This window comes from Rhinolophus hipposideros (assembly GCF_964194185.1).
Source record: "Rhinolophus hipposideros genome assembly, chromosome: 23".
Taxonomy (NCBI): domain Eukaryota; kingdom Metazoa; phylum Chordata; class Mammalia; order Chiroptera; family Rhinolophidae; genus Rhinolophus; species Rhinolophus hipposideros.
The window spans coordinates 14994601-15015949 of record NC_138069.1 but is presented as its reverse complement, the minus strand read 5'-3'; the positions used below and the strand labels follow the sequence as shown (position 1 = coordinate 15015949).

At 37.9% G+C, this 21349-nt stretch overlaps 2 protein-coding genes across 4 annotated transcripts in view; one reads left to right on the top strand and one right to left on the bottom strand.

The window, feature by feature from the left end:
• Positions 1-5011, top strand: part of SLC23A1 (solute carrier family 23 member 1) — a gene marked incomplete at its 5' end in the record, with an annotated part of 14275 nt that extends 9264 nt beyond the window's left edge. Inside the window, 2 exons of one of the 3 annotated variants that reach the window (XM_081036085.1) lie at positions 879-1145; positions 4594-5011. In XM_081036085.1, coding sequence (XP_080892211.1) covers positions 879-1126 — 248 coding nt within the window. In that variant the 3' untranslated portion in view covers positions 1127-1145; positions 4594-5011. Of the gene's footprint in view, positions 1-878; positions 2692-2954; positions 3124-4593 lie in introns of those variants that run through there. The other 2 variants (XM_081036084.1, XM_081036086.1) reach the window with 2 other exon arrangements.
• Positions 3110-21349, bottom strand: PAIP2 (poly(A) binding protein interacting protein 2). The gene is made up of 4 exons (XM_081036087.1): positions 21219-21349; positions 8120-8283; positions 6505-6684; positions 3110-4126 (listed from the first exon to the last, which is right to left on the bottom strand). The coding sequence occupies exons 2-4, from the start codon at positions 8255-8257 to the stop codon at positions 4070-4072; spliced, it is 375 nt and encodes a 124-aa protein (XP_080892213.1). The 5' UTR covers positions 8258-8283; positions 21219-21349; the 3' UTR covers positions 3110-4069.

Below are 21349 nucleotides of genomic sequence, written 5' to 3'. Positions count from 1 at the left end.
TTTTCTTTTTTTTTTTTAAGGAGGGCACAGCTCATACTGGCCCATGCAGGGATCGAACAAGCAACCTTGGTGTTATTAGCACCTTGCTCTAACCAATTGAGCTAACCAGCAACCCCATTAAAGGTGTCTTTTGAAGAAATGAGATAAAATTAAAGCACTTAGTATAGAGCCTGCAGATATGCAATAAATACTAATTATAACCAGTATCCTCTAGGCCAGGGGTGTCCAAACTGCAGCCCACTGCCAACTGTGGCCCACAATCCATTTTTTATTGGCCCGCAGCAAATTCCAAAAATATATTTAGTTTACTTAAATAAACCAGGTGAGGCAATAGTACTTCACCTCCAGTGAGTGGCCCGGCTATTTGTGTATTTTACTGCATATGGCCCTTGGTGAAAAACGTTGAAAAAAGTTTGGACACCCCTGCTCTAGGGTTCCCTAGAGCTCTGGCCAAGTTAGGAGCTGAGAAATCATGGATTTAACAACTTTTTAGAACCAGAAGATATCTGATAATCAAAACATTCGATGGGGCTGGCTCGGTGGCCCAGGTGGTTGGAGCACTGTGTTCCTAATGCGGAGGTCGCTGGCTCAATTCCCACATGGGCCAGTGAGCTGCGCCCTCTACAGCTAAGATTGTGAACAACAGCTCTCCCTGGAGCTGGGCTGAGAGGCTGGAGGTTGCCGTGGGCTGCCGGGTACTGCCATGGGCTACTGTGTACCACCGTGAGTGGCCGGCAGCCAGCAAGAGCTGGCGGAAGAAGGGGGGAGAAAAAAAAAAGACACTCGATTCCAGAAGTCTGCCTCTGGACTAGGTAATGGGAAGGGGAAGTAACAGAGGGTGGCTGGACCTGCTAAGTGACACCACTATCCTCTTGCAGGGAGCCCAGAAGAACGAGGTCTGATCCAGTGGAAAGCCGGAGCCCACGCCAACAGTGAGATGTCTACCGGCCTCAAGAGCTATGACTTCCCTATTGGGATGAACGTGGTAAAAAGGATTGCCTTTCTGAAATACATTCCTATCTGCCCAGTCTTCAAAGGATTTTCTTCAAGGTCAAAAGACCAGCTTCCAGTTCCAGAAGATACTCCAGAAAGTAGAGAAACTGGGCCTGCGAGCACCAAAGTCTAAAAAATTACTTCTAGGAAAGGTAGGATATGTTAGTCTATGGCTCTTGTGGGAAGGCTGAAAAAAATTACAAATTCTTATGCATTAACCAAAGAAAAAGCAAACTACTCAGTTTCCATTTTTGTGACCTATTTGAGTGTCTTCAAAATAGAAGGTAGACTGGGTAAAAAGTCAATATATGGATTTTGAGTAGAACTCCTTAGCTATTTTATAGTGAGAGAACTTCCCAACAAGTGTGGGCCACTGAGAGGTGACAAGTATGCTGACATATGATCCCTTCAGCCTTCTGGGTATCTGGGCAGAAGCTGGATCAATTGGAGCCCATGAGCCACAAACTCTAGCCACAGACAGCCAACTTCACCTCTGTACTCCAGTATGCTAAACAAATAACATTTTATGACATGGAAAAGGTTGACAAATACTGACATAGCACAAGAACAGGAAAAATCCTCTCATATACCTTGTTTCAATAATGGTCATAACATGAAAACAGAATGACTTCAGTTACCCTAACACTATGTCATACAGACCCTGATGGGGGGTGGGGGGGTGATCATTTATCCCAAGGACTTCAAAATGGAGTTAGCGATTCTCTGAAACTTTCCATTTCTACCTGTAATGCAGAAGCCTGGCTCTCTAGCCAAACATCAAAGTAGTTTTAATGTGCATGTTCCCTAAGACAGACAAGAAAAGTTCCAACAAAATGCGAGTTTAGCCCAGATGACTCCTTAACAGCAATAACAACAATCACTTAAATAGAACTTTCTATGTGCCAGGGACTATCTTAAGCGTTTAATGTACATTAATTACACAATCCTGAAATAGATACTGTTATTACATTTTAAAGAGGTGGAAACTAAGTCACAGAAAGGTTAAGTGACTTCCTCAGGATCACTGAATTCCCATCCAGGAAGTCTGGTTAGTCTTTGCTCTTAATCATTAGGTTACAATGCCTAAGTTTATAATCTCCAATTATACTGCACTATGGTAATTTGGCAGTATGTAGAAATGAACTTATTTGCCCCCATCTGAGTTCAGAAAGGATCTGTTAGCCTCATGTATTTGGCAGCCTGCTGTGCCACTTGTGATACTGGGCTGTCAAGAGAACAAAGGGGACTGGTTGTATCATGGCTCCAAAAAAAACGAGAACCAAGCAGGATCATCTCTGCTTCAGAGTTTCTTAAAAAACCTGTTTATTAGGGGCCGGCCGGGTGGCACAGGCGGTTAGAGCTCCCTGCTCCTAACTCCGAAGGCTGCCGGTTCGATTCCCACATGGGCCAGTGGGCTCTCAAAAACAAAAAAAAAAAACAAAAAAAAAACAAACCTGTTTATTAGTTTGTTGCAGTAGCTATTAAAAACCACTGGGACACAGGTGCCCCCCCCCCCCCACACACACACTCCAGAGAGAAGGTGAGCAAGAACTGATTACAAGGCTTTCTTAATCTTGAGCCCAATAAGCTCAATAAAAGCACAGAGGGCATTATCAACAACTGAGTAGGGCTATGAGGCCAAATTGTGTGGAACCAGGAAATTGCTTGTTGACCCACAGCCTATCCCAAATAAAGATTAGTCATAAACATATTATAACTAAGCTTGTGAGGGGGAAAAGGGGAAGATCCAGATGAATGAAAATAGCAAACCAGTCCAATTAGACCAGCAATGTGAGGGGTAGAAGCCAATCAAGGTTACAGTAGTAAAATTACCACTATATTGGTCAGCCAAAGTTTCTTAACATGGATATCTACAATTGTCCTCACATTGTATTCTGAGGTGATCAACATGGGTTATGGAAGGAGCTATGGGGTTTATTTGACTGCTGTATTTTGGACAGATACTTGCATAACAACATACTTGACAAAATGGGATCTAATAAAGTCTGCTCGCTCAGCAAATCTTGCCAGCAGGCTTGTCCTGAGGCACTGAGCCCACACTGGAGTATCACCGCTGGAGAGTCTGCATTCAGCACCAATAAACACAACCATCAGCTCGGTTCTACTATTATTTATTTTTTTAAATATTTTTGAAAAAATATAATTTTTTTACAATATTTTCAACTTAAACACTATTCACACTGAACACGTATGGCAGCTTAATCTACCCAAATATGAAGTTTAAGAAGCCAAAACTGTTCTAGCTTTGTTAAAAGAAAAGTTGTGCTGCAGACTATTGTAGTGATGGTTAAAGCAAGGAAAAGCACCACTCAAATCACATGTTACAATTTCTTAATTCAATTGGATTATGGATTGGTCAAATGGTAGACTTCACACAGGCATAGCTATGATGCACTGACTCCTCAGGAAGATGCAATTCTCAAATCACATACTTGCTCAGATGTAACATTAGGAGAATTCAGTATTTCTCACATGATAGCATACCATAGAAGCCAGGACTAGTTCTAATCGGATCACTACTTTGTAACCTCAGGAACCAGACATACTTGTCTACAATGTATTATTTCAAATTAACAAAGAAGCCTTCCTCAGAAGATTCTTTTTGATGGGGACAAATGCAAATTTAAGTCTGAACTGAGAAATTTGCTTAACAACCAGAATTTAATTTAAATTTACTCATTTAAAAAAAGTTTAGGCATTAACAAGTGTTAATTAACCCTAAGGGACCAGTTCAGCCTTACAAAAGAAAAGTCACTAAGATTTAAAGGTCTCTTAATTTGGTGCTTTGTCACAACTTGACTGGTGCTTCTTTCCTCGCTGTCTTCACATACAAGCCATGGGGCCAATTCTATTTTCAGTAAATGTTTGACAGCTTTTTACATAATAACAGTCCCAGCACTTTTATTAAGCATGCAAGACTAACAAAACTTTGGCAATGCATAAGTGTAACACAGTGACAAGAGAGAGCTTTTACAATTAAGTCTTCTAATACTGCCTTCACAGTGTGGAAATTGTGCTACATCCACCAAAAGAGGGCCCCGTCTACTCAAATATTTTAGTACTTCACCCCAGGAACAAACTCCTTTGCATTTGGATTCAGATTGCTCTTGACCTGGAAAATAAGTACATAAAAAAAAAAAAAAAAAGCAAGTTCATTAATAGATGGCTTCAGATACTCAGAAGCATTCAACCCAGACCAACATGCAAAAACATCTTCCAAAAAATAAAAAAGCAAGAACTCAGATTGTTAAACTTAACCCTAAAAAATCTATGGCAGGGAAAGCAGAAACCGGATGTAACCTATTTGTATGGTATCAAATGTTATTAACTTTCTAAAGAGAAAGTAGGAATTAAGTTTACTTAAGTGTAACTAAAAACCCATTAACTTCACATGAACTAAAACAGGTGTCACAGAACAAAGAATTCTGTTCATTTAACTATGATACTTGACTTTCTTTAAAGTCTCATAGTATGCAAAAATATTAAACAAGGAATTGTTTATGGATTAATTTTACTTTATGATCCTCACTGAAAACACAAAGTCGTCTTTCTACAATTGCTGTATTCTAATTCCCACAGGAAGCATGGTGTATAATAGGAAAAGAAAACTACATGGGGAGTCAGAAGACCTAAGTTGGAACCCCAGTTCTGCTCCTAACTTCCTAAGTGAGCCTGGCAAAGTCACTTTCTCTGAGACTCCATTTTTGCATCAGTTAGGGGAAGTATGGGCTAAAGTCTCTAAGAGTCTTAGAGACTTGTACCACGATTATTCTGTATCTCTAAATCTTTACTTTCGTAAACAGACATGTCAGCATATAGGGAATAACTGAAGATTTTCCTCTACCGCATCTTGGAATGCAAGTTGAAAAAGACAAAAAGAAACCAGGATGGATTCCAGGGCCGGAGATGTAGGCATGCTGGCAGGTTTTTAGACTGATTCTGAGTCCCCTATGTCACTTACTTTAAGACCAAAGCACATTAAACAACATATTGGAGCAATACTTTAATCTTAATTTCATAATCTATACACACCATTTATTCGTACAGGACAGTCTCCCTTCTCTCAAGGGAAAGATATATTATAAACTTTAAAAGTGTGAGGTTTTTTTAAAATTTTAAAAAATTTTTTTATTAGTTTCAAGTGCACAAGACAAAGTAATACTTAAGACATTTATCATTTATATCCCTCACACTGTGTCAACCCCCTCCCAAAAGTGTGAGGTTTAAATTAAAAAAGCAGTGTTCCTGAATGTACAATCTTTGGCAGCTACAAAATAATGAGAATGAATTAAAGTAATCTCAAATAGACCAAGTTGAACAAACCAGTTTCTAGACAATGGATTTATACTGGTTCCAGATTTAAGCTATACATTATACCTAGCAAAAGGCTTTACTCATCAGAGCAACCAGGATTTGTGGAGTGACTTATGTAGCCATAAGAAGCAAGCATATCCCAACAGACTATTCAGATGACAAATCTGCTCTATGGGTTACTGTCATTCACTGCAACACACACTATAGCACGATGTAAATATACAGTCCTTTAGAAGAACAGTTTCCAAATGCCTAATAGGGCAGGCTGGCAGTATCCTCCGGGAGTACTTTCTAAAAATAAACTTGCCTCAACGATTGATTCTGTAGGTCTGAGATGTAGCTAAGGAACTTTTTTTCTTATTAATGCTACATAGGTAATTATGATGCACGGCCAGGTTAGGAAATTACTGAACAGTGAATAGAAGACAACTGCAAAAAGTACTTCTGAGTTTAAGGGGTAAATTCCAGAGACCTTGTAGAAGCAACTAGACTGTCAATATGGACAGGTTAACATTCTGACTTTAAATTATTTTATCTTAAATTTAGTGAAGGAACTCATTAGTTTCTACTCTAGTGCTGATGCTAAGTTATCAGAATTCCTAAGAAAACTTTTTACTACAAATATACCATTAGCAACGAGACACTCAGATAATTAAAAGTGAAAATAGGTTTTTATCCTTTTCTGCAAAGAGCTTGTAAAAGTCCTTATTAAATCTTAGTTCCAAAAGGAGTTAATGAAAATCCTGAATTCAGGAAAAAAGAATCTCCAAAATTTTACCTATCAGATAAAATTTTGCAAATTTCACCAAATGTGTAATACAAAATTGAAGAACAACACCTTTCCATCAAGCTACTTTAGTATAGGCAAGTCACACAGACATACTGTGTACGTCTTTTGGCTCAATACTTTAAGACATTTACATATCCTAGGGCAACATAGTTATGAAACCTAAAAGCAGTGAAAAGAAGTCGGTTAGTCTCAGACTACTCCAGAGTGTGGCCAGAAGTCACTCCATGTCATAAGTGAGACTGGGAGGCTCTGCTTCCACAGTAAAAAGCAGTACAATTTCTGAAGGAGAAAGAGATGTAGAACTCTTCTTAAACAGATGGTTGCTGGCTTTTCCACTTATGGGAAAGATGAGCTAGGTTTAAAAAAGATGAAAAATAACTTTTTACCACAAGATCTTCCAGAGAAGAGCCGTCACTGATGACAAGGTCATTAAACTGGTCTTGGATTTGGTCCATAGTTTGCGGGAGATCTCGTGCTGGAATGAACCATTCATGTTCTTCTTCCTCTTCCAGCATTTCCTGGAAACAGCGTTCAATAAATTCTTCTTCCCATAACTCCTCTTCTATCTAGATTTATAATAAATAAATGATAATTTATAGCATACTTGGTAAGACAGCACTAGGAACAGCTTAAATTATCTTGAACCATTTAAAAAACTACTGTTGTATTTCCTCTTCTGCTTGTGTCCTAAGGAAAGAAAATATTTACCATAAGACCTGAGAAGATCTGTTTAGGGTTTTGCTAAGTCTTTACTTGTCTTAGCAGAATATACTTCCATTGAGGGTAGAGGGGAAGAAGTAACACATAATCGAGTGCTCTCATTGAGGAATGCATGCCAGAATTACTTGTGATACTTTAACACTGTAAAACCCTAAGCCTACCAAAAATGACTGAAAAATATTTTTAGAGGGTCGGTCAGGATACAGGTAATTAAAAAACAAAGAAACAAAAACCCACTGACTCACTGAAATAAGACTTCACTGTTTTACCCTCGACTATTCTTGACTAGCATGGTAAAATCAAGCTGGCTACTTATTACCAAAGCCATAATCAGGGAGGAACTGATGGAAGATGGGAACAGATGCCAGAAATATGGGAATAAAAGACAACATTTATCAATGTAGGAGAATTCTCTAAAGAGAATAGCGAGATCAGATTTTTGAGGCTGGTTAGATTGAGAAAATCTAATGTGAAAAACAGAACAATTCTGCACCCTAGCGCTTGTGCCCATCTGCTCTTGATTCTTATTGTGACTTTCACTGCAACAGAGCAGTATGACTGGTGTTAGGGCAGTAGTTTCCACACCTGAATTGCTCACTGGAACCATCTGGGAACTTTTAAAAAACAAGTTTCAGGGGCTCTGCCTAGTCCTCCTGAATCTCGGGGGTGGAACCATGAAAATAGCTCCCTAACCTGGTAGTAATCAGCATCCAGGTGAAACAGAAGTGGTGGCACATACATTCATATATTTCAAAGACAGAAATTGCCAAAAAAATGTATACACATTTTAAGAAAGGAAAAAAACTATTAAACTTGTAATACTCAATATATACCGATAACAAAAGATGGTTACGAGTCACATTTGACTTCTGCAGTTACAAGAGGTGCTCAAAGTGTTTACCATTAGTGTAATCTTAATACAGTTTTTCCTTTCTTAAAATGTGCATACATTTTTTTGGCACCCTCTGTATAAGGAACCAGATAAAAAACACATTTCGGGACAAGTATGTTATTTGAGGGCTCTCATGGGGTACGAAAAAGAACATGTCTGGGGCGGCCAGATGGCTCAGTTGGTTTGAGTGTGAGCTCTGAACAACAGGGTTGCTGGTTCAATTCCCACATGGGCCAGTGAGCTGCACCTTCCACAACTAGATTGAAGGACAGCAACTTGGAGTTGATGGGCCCTGGAGAAACACACTGTTCCCTAATATTCCCCAATAAAATACAAAAAAAAAATTCAATTAAAAAAAAAAAAAGAACATGTCTGTACAGAAAACTAACTTGTCTGTTGAATTCCTCTTCATTTTCCATCCACATGTACTCTGCAAATGGATTGTCATCTTCGTGAGAATGACCGTTAATAATCACATCTTCATTGATGATGCTTGGGCTAGTACTGCTGCGACTTGGATCTTTCATGGCTGGCGTTAGTTGTAGTTTTTAACCTTTAAAACAACAATTAATCAGTTAATCAGTCATTCTCTCTTGGTGCGCAACTATTACTATGTACATGATACACTGAACAATCAGAAATCTCCGTTTCCCCCCCCAAATGATTCTAATGTTTAATAAACAGAGTGGGGCAAGGGGGAGGCGGAAGAGAATGTTTAATAAACAGAGTGGGGCAGGAGGGAGGCGGAAGGGGGGGAAAAAAACTAAAAAACAGCTGAGGACAGCTGGATGGCTCAGTTGGTTAGAGTGCAGGCTCTCAACAAGGTTGCCGGTTCAATTCCCGTATGAGATGGTGGGCCGCGCCCCCTGCAACAAAGATTGAAAACAGCGACTGGACTTGGAGCTGAGCTGCGCCCTCCACAACTAGATTGAAGGACAACGACTTGGAGCTGATGGGCCCTGGAGAAACACACTGTTCCCCAATAAAACAAACAAACAAACAAAAACAGCTGAGAACAGCTTAGATTCATCTAATGTTTTCAGATAACAGTGAAGGTAATTAATTGCTTAAATGGATGGTCTGCAAGACTTAAGTGATTTTACAAAAAGCAAATTGTTTTAAGAAAATATTAAAAAGCCCAAAGTGAAAACAAATTTTTAATAACCGCTTAGTTCCTCAGTCTTTCCACTTTGTAGCCCATTCCATGTATAGTTGACTGTTGAACAACATGGGTTCAAACTTATACAGATTTTTCAATTGACTGCAGTTCAACTGGCCAACGCAGTTCAAACCTCCATTGTTCAAGGGTCAACTCTGCGACTGAGAATCTATGTATGCAGAGGGCTGACTGTAGTTATAGTGTGGAAGGAAGGTGGGCGCCTCTAAACCGTGTTGCTCAAAGGTCACTGTGTTTGCTTATCTCTAAGTCCATGTCAAGCTCCTTCATTGTCTGAATTTACCCCTTGTACAATGAATTTTCTTTTTCAGTACATTCATCATGTTGTACAACCACCTCTGTATCACCTAACCTCTTTTTATGTGAGTAAAAGTAGCATCTAATACAGTACGTCTGATTTCTTACACTCTACTCAATACAGGCATACCTCGTTTTATTGAGCTTCACAGATGCTGTTTTTTTACAAATTGAAGGCAAGACCCTCCACCAGCAAAAAGTTTATGACTGGCACTATTTTGAGACGTGCTTTTATTGTGGTCTGGAAATGAAATTTCAATATCTTCGAGGTATGCCTGTTGGTGATAACATGATCTAACCTAACTGATATATTGCCAGCTAAAAGTTCAAAGCATGAAGTTTAAGATTCTACAATAGTCTTCCAATTCATTATGCCTGCAACTGCTGAAAATGGGTTTACAACATAAGTTACTTGTACATAAATTCAAACAGTAGTGTGACTTGTGCTAAAGGAAGAAAACAGCATACCTAAATGAGGATAAAGTGGAAAAAAAGAAAGAAAAAAAAGAAAACCTCTTCAGGCTTTCTTACTCTGAAGTTATCAAAATCAAGCAAAACACAGAAACTAGTCTCCTACTAGAAATAGTATTTTCCTTGGGTTAAGGTTCAGGGAGAGATTTGCTCTCTGGGAGTTGCCTGGCCCTTTAAATTCATTTTATGGACTTACCCTTAAGGGGAAACAGTATAATAAAAATTCAGAGCTGTTTATATAATATGAATTTAGTGACTAAACTGCAGGTAGGGGTCCTATTATGACATACATCTGTTTTCTCAAATACTGAATGCTTCTGACAATAGCATCTGGTGGTGACATTTTTAGTTGTTAAGAGGTCCTCAAACTAAAAATTACTGAGCACTTCTGCCCTACTTATTGCTGTATACATACGAAAGAAGCAGAGACAGACTCTGAAATTTATGTGCTAGGGTGTGGATAGAAAGAAAACATGATTTGGGTTAGGAATTTGAGGCACTGTGAAAACAGACGAAGACAGAAGACAGATAATAGGTATCTTTGATATTTCTATTTATCATTAATCTTGGATGAAATAAACCCTTTATTTTGATAACAAGTTCTGACTAAAGAGCAATCAGTTCCTCTAAAGAAAATTACTCATTTTTATGTCAAGCTATCAAACATTTATATGCTCATCTTTAAACGAATGACATTTTAGATAAGCCCAATACTAAGAAAAGCAGGGAAAAATCCTGCTTTGCCATCAGATGGAACTTTGTTTTACTCAGTGTATGAAACAATCATTAAACTATGTTCAACGACACTCCAATTTATAACAGCTTTTCATTATTATTTTCCCAACATGCATCCTATGCCAATTTGTACCCATTAAATCCTACCTTTCAGAAGACCACGATATTATCAAGTGACGTACACTCAGTTAAAAACAGAAAAAATCGTATTTAGTAGAGTATAGGATATTCAACATTCAAATGCAATTGAAAAGTAGTAGCAACTCTTTATGTGAGACATGTCCACCTAGAAACACTTCTAACTTAAAAAAAAATTGTTTATTAGTTTCAGGTGTACAAAACAACGTAATGATTAGATATTTACACCCTTCTCAAAGTGATTAACTCCCCCAAGTCTACAAACCCCTGACATTGTGCGTAGCTGTTACAATATCATTGACTATAATACTTCCAACTTGTTTTTAATATGCTTTCAATAGATCAATATATAAATGCAATTTTTTAATTTTTTTTATTTTTAAAATTAATTAATTAAAGGAGGGCACAAGCTCACAGTGGCCCATGTGGGGATCGAACTGGCAACCTTGGTGTTATCAGCACCATGTTCTAACCAACTGAGCTAACCAGCCACTCCAAGCAATTTTTGTTTTTTTAAAAAGTGGTTCCCACACATTTTATGAGCACAAGCTTGTGTAAAACAACGAAAAATCTGCTTCAGCAAATTCTATAGTCTGGGAATCCCAAGGGACTCCCTCCTTGTTTGATGCTAACAAGTAATAAAATATACACTGCTAAGCAAACAGGGCCCAAACCCTGCATTTGACAAGGCCCTAGAAGCAAAAAAACCCACTTTTTTGCCAGTTATCATGTCATCAAACAACCTGTGGATGTGGCATAAATCCTAGTGAAAGTCTATGAAGGACAGTAAATGAAATTACTTTGTCAAGCAATATTTGGGAAACAAATCATAACTGAAGCAAAAAAGAATGAACTGGAGCCCCGGCACTAATCTCATACAGCTAAGGAAAGGAACAACTGCTGACCAGATTTCTGGCTACAGCCAGTCAAGTGAAAGCTAGACGGGTAAGGATCATTTACTTTTAGAACGTTGACAAATTAAAAATTATTGAACACAAGGTGTTCTAATATAAAGTATTGGATTTAAAATTTTTCCTATGGCCTGTTCTTGAAACTTCTTGGAACACACTATTTATAGTGTTTCCTTTGTGTGTTTGCCATTTTTAAAATTGAATACCAAACCAGTTCAAGCACTATAAAGTTTACGATTTAAAGTGTTTGATTGGCGTATGTTGAAAACAGAGGCAAATGTAATAGCCAATATTGCCTAGGGCCAAAAAATAAGAGTTTGGAGCAAACAACAGAAAAACAGAAAGCCTAGGAGGAAAGGCTGGTAAAGAGGTGCTTTGGGAATAAGGGCTTTGAAAAGCTCCTGCATATTCTAGGAAACCTTCACCATGCCTATATGCTCAGTGCTGGGAGTGCCCTCAGAAAAGACCTGAGAAGACCCTATGCTCTTGCTTCCCACTGACCGTCAGGCTCTGCACAAAAAGGGAAGGCTAAGAAATAAGAAAGAGTTGTAAACTGCCTGAGTGTTGAAGGTGTGCCTCAGCATACACAAGAGCCCATCTGCAAAGACTGGAAAAGTTTTGTTTTTTATTTACAGGTATTTAAGGAAATCTCTTAAATAACTAGCTGACCACTAAGATAATGGAACAGACTTCAATGGCCACACACACAAAAATTTACAAAGTTTTACAAAATTAGTTTAGAAAAGCCATAAACTACAACAAGCAGAACAACAACCGGGGGTAGAGGGGAGAATCTGATTTCCAGAGCTGCCACATTATAATATTCAAAATGTCCAGTTTTCAATAAAAATTATGAGGCGTGCAAAGAAATAGGAAAGTATGACCTATACACAGGAAAAAAAATTAGAAACTGTCACTGAGGAAGCCCAGACATTGGACTTATTAAACAAAGACTTTAAATCAGGTACTTTAAATCTGTTCAAAGAGCTAAAAGAAACCATGATTAAAGAACTAAAGGAAACCATAAGGATGATATTTCATCAAATAGAGAATGTCAATAGAGATAAACTATAAAAAAGAAACCAAATAGGAATTCTGGAGTTGAAAACTACAATAACTAAAATGAGAAGTTACTAGAGGGTTTACAGTAGCCTGTCAGTAAGTTTTAATATCTAGTAGCACAATTCCCTTCTCCGTCTTTCTTTGGGAGCTAAAAGCTTGAATATTTATTCTTCATATGAACTTTAGAATCATTTTGTCCATAATAATCTGACTAGAATTTTATTAAATTTTGCAACTTGATCAGGATTGATATTTTTACATTAAGCCCTCTGGCCAGGAAGACAGTATATCTATTTACTTGGAATTGTTTTAATTCCTAAAACCAAATATATCAGGACTTCTTTTTACCAATAATGGGGGCTATATTATTTGGACCAGTATTTCTATTGAAAACTAAAAGTGTTGGAGGGACATATTTTATCAGAAATCCTTAAAAACACTAAAGTGTTGACAAAAAGTAAGTGGGAATTCAGAGAGTAAAGTGGAACTTTTAAATACTGAGGCTGCCTTTGAGCTGAGGGCTTTTGACCATTAGGCTTCTTTGCGTTGACTCCTTGGATGTGTTATGGGGCAAGAGGCACAGAACTCAAAATAGAAAAATGAATAGAAAATACTCCCCATTCTAAGCTGGGACCCTATTATGGGCTATTATGTCCAAGGTAAGGGTAAACTAAAAGTAACCCCCACTCTTCATCAAGCAAATCAAGAGGAAAAGGTGGGAGGGAACACAAACCAAGTGACTACGGCTGGTCCCACTGTGGACAGGAGGAATAGTCTCATCATCTGGGAGGTCCAGAACACCCCAACTCACAAACTGAGTATGAAGTGGTCAGGAACTGGTAGTGTCCCTAGTGCTGGTACCTGGTAAAAGCAAATGTCAAACTCCTTGGGAGGAAGGCATCTTCATTCTAGGCCTTAGGGACCTCCACAAATAATTTTTCAGGGGCAATGAACAGTAAATGATTAAAGAGAACAAAACCCAGAAGGAGAAAATAAGATACAATGAGCAAGAAACAGCACAATTTACAGAAAGCATAATCAGACACATACCAGGCTTCATCAAATATTGGGATTATGTAACATAGACGATAAACAAAACAAATGATTACTACATATTAAGCTTGAATATATCTTTGGAGCAAAGTATAAAAAGTGCATAGCACTAAAAGAGACAAAATTTCTAGATATATATAAAAATCACAACACAAATAAAAATGTAATAGGTTTTCAAGCAGATTAGATACAACAGAAGAAATGGAAGATAAAGATTATCTAGAAAACGTCAAAGACAAGAAGATAGAACATACAAAAAAGGGTTCAAGTAATGTAAGGGGCAAAGTGAGAACTACTTTCCAGAAGTAAAAAAATGGGGCAGAGGCAGGATCTGAATATTCCAGATCTGATGAAAGATATCAACCAACACGTTTAAGAAGCCTAAGAATCTCAAAGTATGATAAATTGATAGAAACCAAGAAACATTATTGTCGAACCACAGAATATCAAAGAATTCTTAAAAGCAAAAAAGCAAAAAAAAAAAAAATCCAACAAAAAGATATTTTTTAACAAGTGACAAGAAAAAGCAGCTGCTTTTCAACAATAATGAAAAGCAAAGAAAATAACTGCAACCCCAGCAAGCTAGACTCCTGGAGATAATAGCTTTCAAACAAATAAACTAGAAAATTTCCATCCTTACATTCAGGAATAGTTTGAATTACAAGAACTAGGTGATTCCTGAAGGTAAATTAATCTAATTTATACCAGGCTTGGTACTATTTAAACCAGTACATCTATAATAAGCTTTAATTTTGATTTTCTTGTTATGATTGGTCTGTTCAGGTTTTCTACGTCTTTTGTTAATTATGGTAATTTATTTCACTAAAATTTTTTCTCCAGAATTTCAATTTTGTTATAAAATGACAAAGAATGTAATTTGCACATTATATAACTATTCTAATCTCTTCTTTTTCTTGATTAGGCCTACCAGGAATTTATCTTAGGAAAAAAAAATTGAGCTTTGCAATTTGCAGAACAGTGAGTGTAATGAATTCATAGATGTAAAAAAGGGGATCTGTGTGTGTTCACAATTTACAAAGCATAATATCTCTGAAAAGATATAAAAGAAACTAAAAAACAAATCATATCTGATTAGAGACTGTGTCTAGAATATATAAAGAACTATTACAACTCAATAATAAAAACAAATAACCCAATTTAAAAATGGGCAAAGGACCTGAATGAATAGACAGTTCTCCAAAGGACAGATGAGGTGTGATTGAAAAATATGGTGAATGTTTAGATAAAAAGTTTATTACAGGGGCCGGCCTGGTGGCTCAGGCGGTTAGAGCTCCATGCTCCTAACTCCGAAGGCTGCTGGTTTGATTCCCACATGGGCCAGTGGGCTCTCAACCACAAGGTTGTCGGTTCAACTCCTCGAGTCCTGAAAGGGATGGTGGGCTCCGCCCCCTGCAACTAAAACTGAACATGGCACCTTGAGCTGACCTGCCTCCTGGATGGCTCAGTTGGTTGGAGTGCAGGCTCTCAATCACCAAGTCACCGGTTCAGTGGCCTGTGCCCTCTGCAACTAGAAAAACGGCAACTGGACCTGGAGCTGAGCTGCGCCCTCCACAACTAAGATTGAAAGGATAACAACTTGACTTGGAAAAAAGGCCTGGAAGTACACACTGTTCCCCAATAAAGTCATGTTCCCCTTCCCCAATAAAATCTTTTAAAAAATTATTACAATAAAAGACACATTGCCATTAATCCCCCTCAAAATAATTCCCCTTACTTTGAACACACTTATCCCATCGTTCTTGCCACTTTCTGAAGCAGTTCTAGAAGTCCTCTTTCGTGTCTTTACTTCATCTTCCACATCATGACAATGCTTCTGGTATGGCAATTTCAGTCAAATAAAAACATTACAGTATGTCCTCATCCACCTTATTCACTAGATCTGGCACTGTGCTTCTGGCTCTTCTCCAAAGTCAAAACGACCGTGAAAGGAAAAAGTTTTAAATCGATTCAGGACATCAAGGCAGCCATAGCAGTGCAACTGAAGACTCTCAACGAAAAGAGGACTTCCAGAACTGCTTCAGAAAGTGGCAAGAACAATGGGATAAGTGTGTTCGAAGCAAGGGGGCGGGTATTTTGAGGGAAATTAATGGCAATGTGTCTTTTACTGCAATACATTTTTTAATTAAACATTCACCATGTTTTTGGGTCACGCCTCGTACTAATGGCCAATAACCACAGCAAGAGATGTTCATCATCATTAACTACCAGAGAAATGTACATCAAAACCACAATGAGACACTACAATAGAATGGCTAGAAAATATTTATCTACACAAAAACTTATACACACTGTTCATAGCAGTATTATTTTAATAGCCAAAAGGTGAATACAACCCAAAGGTCCCCCAGCTGACAAATGGAAAAATACACTGTGGTATGTCTATACAGTGGAATATTACACGACAATGAAAAATACTCAGTAGTATGTTATAATTGATGAATAATAAAAACATTTTGTTAAGTGAAAGAAATCAGTCACAAAAGACCACATATGGCACGACAACAAAAGGGTACGTGGTGTCTTTTTATGGGTAATGAAAATGTTCTAAAATTGACTGCAGTGATGGATGTACAACTGTGAATATACTAAAAAATACTCTACAGTACACTTTACATGGGTAAATTGCATGGTTTGTGAATTATAGTTCAAAAAGAGCTATTAAAAAAATCTGAAATAAAAAACTGAGAACACTGGTTACCCACAGAGAGAACTAGGTGGCTGGAGATATTTTTGTCGTATCTGTTGAGTTTTGAATGGATTACCTGTTAAAAATTTCAACTTTAATAAACAAAACCCTTGCATTGTTTTATTGATCTTTTCTACTTATTAATTTCAGTTTTCACTTTATTTTCCTTTTCTCTTTAATTTCAGCCTATTTGTTGCTTTGTTTTTCAAGTTGACAAACATGTTTATTTTCAACCTTTGACTTAATAAAAATTTTGTACCTATAAATTTTCCCTAGAAAGTACACTTTACAAGGGTAAATTGCATGGTTTGTGAATTATAGTTCAAAAGACGCTTTTATATAAAATATAGTTCTTATCAACTGTAGGTAATTACAAATTATTTAATTTATAATGAGCTACAGACTTGGAAGAATATTTTTCTTAATTTCCAAGTGGTTAAAGTTCTTTGGCTTACCTTTGATGCCCTGATTTCTACTTTTATTGTGCTATAAAATGCCAGAAAAAAACTTCACTTTTTGGGATTTATTAGAGTTTTGTAGCAGACATCTATAACTGATTTTTACAAAAGTTCTTTGAGCCTAAAGGGAAAAAAGTGTTACTTCTATTTCTACGTACAAAAATGAATTCTGAAAGTGATATATTCAAGTCCTCTACTATTAGTTAAATTATTTGACACAACCTCTCATAGGGAATTAACATTTTTGATAACTGATGTTTGATTTTATGTCTTCCATTATAATTTCATGTTTAGTTTCTTTTTACATTCTATTTCTGTAGGGTTTATTTTCCTATTTTAAATGGATTTTTAAAAATACTTGATTTATTTTCTGTGACTTACAAACCATTGAGAATTGCAGTCCCCACCTCCAGTTTGAGATATAATTGACATCAGCACTGTGTAAGTTTAAGGTGTAAGCATAATGATTTGATTTACATCTATTGTGAAGTTAGATTTAAACACTTTCCTGTCAATTAAAAATATACTCTGTACACCCCTAGCCAATGCAGGACGTTCAAAACACTTTTCCTTCTTTAGTATACCCAACTCAGTCCTTGCTCTCAGACAAGGCAAGGCCTTTAGAATGATTTGATTACCAGCTTCCTCCCCCACACCATCTCCTGAGTTTTGTGGAAATAACTTAGCATAGTTGGACCTACACTATTTGGTTTTCCCTTACAGTATGTATGTATGTATGTATGTATGTGTATATATATATATATATATATATATATATATATATATATATATCTTTTTAAAGAATTTAAAAATTGAACACTTAATTCACATTATCATCTGTTTTCCAAGATTTATTGCTCATTATTGTTTCTTTTATTCATCATCTTCCCCTAACTTGACAACTCTGTTTTGGTTTAATAGTTCTCCTATAGGTTACCTGAGAATATGTTTCTAAGCCAATGCATATATATTAAATGTCTTTTGCCTTTATATTTGAATAATTAAGTTGGACGGATTTAGACTTCTGTCAATTATCTACAAATACTTCAGCTTTCACTGTTGTAGAAAATGAATTTTCTTTTTTTTTTTTTTTTGTAAACATCCTATTCAGCTGAAAGTCTAATATGAGAGCTTAACACTTAAATTCAGAAATTTCACCAGATTTTGGTTAGGTGAGAGCAGTTTTTTTACTATTAATGTTGCCTGGCACTTTCAAATCTGTTTTTCCCCCTCCTGAAATGCCTCTTACACATACTGGTTTCCAGCAGTGTACATTCTTTTATATTCTCTATGAAATTTTAAAATATGGAACTCTTTTAAGTTTTAGAAACTTTCCCCTAGTTTCACCTCTTAAGAAGTCTCATTAAAATTCAAATAAAGTTTTCTTCTGTCGCTTTCATTAATCTGACTCCAAAGACACCATCTTTTCTTACTCCACTGGATTCTTCTTTGAACTGTGACTCATTAACCTTATTAGCATATATATGTACATTTTAGCGGACTAGCTGTCTCTTTAGCAATTAGTGAGAAAAGATAAAGACAGTTTATTTTCCACTCATAAGTTTGTCAGCAGCACTGAATTTTTTGTTTTAATGTTTGACAGTATAAAATAATGATTAAAAGCACGAGCTCTGGATCTCATGGGCAAGTTGTTTAACTCCTGTGTCTCAGGTTCTCCATCTGTAAAACGGATAATAATACCTGGGCAGAGAGCCTGACATATAATAGTATTAACTATCTCAGTGCTTATTAAACATTTAGAGCAATTAAAACGTTGTTAAAGCAAGGTATTAGGTAAAAAAAATCACATGTCCAAAAACCTATAGGAGTAAAATGACGTCACAGAAAAATCCCAAAGACTATATACCCTAATCTCGGCTACTGTAACAAGGGTGATCAAGTGAGAGTAAGGATGGCTCCCCACTGCCTATCATCACTTCTGATAAAAACCCAAAGCCCATCAGAAACACCATCCTTATTTATAAAAACTGATACAAAATATAAGCAGCAGGAGCAATTTAAACTTCTAAACCATACCATCCAATGTAACCACTAGCTACATGCGACTATTTAACTTTAAATGAATTAAAATTCAATAGAATTAAAAATTTAGTTCTTCAGTTGCACCTGCCACATTCCAAGTGTTCAATAGATACAGTTGCTTAGTAGCTATCTTATCAGGCAGCAACTGCTCTAAACAATGAGAAAATTAAGGGGAAAAAAGATTGATTACTAGAGCTGAACCTTAGGCTGTATCAAATGAAAACTATTAAGGCACCTGGGCAACGGTGGTCTAGATCACAAAGGCAGTAACTTGGGTAACTTTAATCTCGGACTGGGTTCAAATCCTAGATACGCTACTAACCACCTACAGGCTCCTGGGTATGTCACTAAATCACAGGCAGCACAGTACAATGGTTAAGAGCGCATAATCTCTGGACTACATGGAATTGAGTTCCAGCTCTTAACTAGCTGTGTATCACTGGGCAAGTTACTTCACATCTCTCATTTGTTGTCTTCAGTAGGTAGTACTTACCACTGAGACAGATTAAATACTTGTCGAAGATTAAATACTTGTAAAAGGACTTAGAACAATACCTGGCATTTTTAAGTGCTACAGAAGTATGTGCCTAATAAAAGAAAAATCATCTCAAGCTTCTATTTCCTCAATTTCAAAACGGGCAAGATAAAACCTGCTCTGCCTATTTCAAGGTTGTTATGATAATGGATGTGAAAATAGTTTGTAAGTTATAAGAATATGTACAAGCACAAAAGGAAAGGGGCAGGGGCTTTATTTTCCATCGTCTTTCATCTTGCACAATATCCACGAAGTTGCTGTGCAAACAACTAATGGGCATTTTATAAATGTTTATATTTCCTATTAAAACTGGAACATCACTCTCTAGAGTCATAAAGGGGTAAACCGAATAAGGTGCAGAATGCTTGGGGGGGGGAGTCTACTATAAACTCATTCTGTCCCAAATAGGGTAGAGATTACCTACCTCAATTTGCGCTCTTAAGGAACAACATGCAACATACTATAATAAAAACGGCCAAGCTTCCAAGCCTTTAACCATTAGTGAGTCTCCATCGCCCAATTCCCATCCCTTAAAGAAACAGATAAATGCGCTATAACTTTTGTAAAGTTACCTATTTTTCTGATACATTTATTTGTGGAATAAAGTTATGTTCAAGTTTACAATTAACAAGATGCACAGACAGACTAATATGCCCTCAAATATCCTTTTTCATAACCGGAAACACAAGCACAAAACAGCAAACGCTGGGAGTCGCATTAAAAATCATTTTCTTATTTGCGGTCATAAATTGCAGCAGATGAAATTTCAAAGGCTATTTAAAGAAAACTCAAACCAATACCTGACCAACTGCTCAAATGCAATTTGTGAAAAATCCTGCCGCCAAGGTACAAAAACAAAATTAGCACTCGCAAAATGGGAATTTGTCTTGTTAAAATAAATGCCAAAAGCTGTCAGCTGTTCGACCTTCTCCCATAGCACAAACGAACGCCACATTCTTTCTCGAGTTTGCGGTGATGGGGCGGCAACAGCAGGGACAACAAAAATAAGCACAGAAGGTTTCTTTTTTAAGAGTCACTAAAAAACACTACTGCTGACTGCTTCAACGAAGGTTTTGAGAAACAACCATCACCACGGACCATATATTTTTGGTGGTGGGGAGAGGAGTAAGCACAAAGAGAGAAATTAAAAGTAAGGTGACCAGAATCAAACAATGTGAATTGGTTGGACCCTTCAAGTTCATCTGGCTCAAAACCCTCCTGAGAAGTAGGGATTCCCGGTAACCCAAAGGCTCTCCTATCCGGAGCATGGCATGCAATATAACTAAAAAAGGGGGGGGGCGGTATCGGAAAGTGAAGAAACGGGAGAAAGGGAATCAGAAAGGTACAGGCCCCTGGTCGGTTGCAGAAAGCTCCCCTAGTTCGCTCCCTCCGCCAGTCCCTCCGCCCCTTTCTCTTCCCCCCATCCCAGCTTCGGGAGGAGCGCGCAAGCGCAGCAAGCAGGAGCTGCGCGTGGCGACGCGCAAGCGTAAAGTGGGGAGAAACAATGAGCTTTGTTGCCGAGGCAGCAGTAGGGGGCAAGGGAAAAGGGTACCGGAGGGGTGTGTGTGAGGGACAGGAGGGAGGGGGTGACGCGAGAAAGTGCCATCCCGGCAACCCTCGCGCGCCACCGAGGACCCGGATAAAGTGCTGCGAGATCCAAATCATAAATAATAATGACAATGAGAAAAAAAAGACGGCCATTTCTCAGAGAATAAAGAAACAAAATCGGTCCAAGCTCATCTCTCAGACTTGGCTGAAAGAGGCAGGGAATAAAGGCCTCACGGGGCTAGATGGCCAGCAACCCGGGGGACCCTCTAGGCCCCTCAGCCGTCGAGGTGCTGTCTCTCGACCGCCTGGTCCGTAGCACCCTTCTCGCCGCTCCGCCCGAGGTAACCCCTCACCCAGTGCACGTTAGCGGGGACGGCAGCCAACGAATCCTGGTCGTCCTCCGCGGATCTCCACAGGCAGCGCCGCTCCCCCGCTCGACGCGCGCTTCACCCGCCGCCTCCCTTCTCCAGTCCAAACAAACACC

Excerpts from the sequence above, each read along its gene's own strand:
- PAIP2 (XM_081036087.1), bottom strand. The coding sequence starts at position 8,257 with ATGAAAGATCCAAGTCGCAGCAGTACTAGCCCAAGCATCATCAATGAA. Across the intron at positions 6,685-8,119 it reads AAGAGGAATTCAACAGACAA|ATAGAAGAGGAGTTATGGGA; the intron begins GTTAGTTTTCTG and ends TTATAAATCTAG. Across the intron at positions 4,127-6,504 it reads CTTCTCTGGAAGATCTTGTG|GTCAAGAGCAATCTGAATCC; the intron begins GTAAAAAGTTAT and ends CTTATTTTCCAG.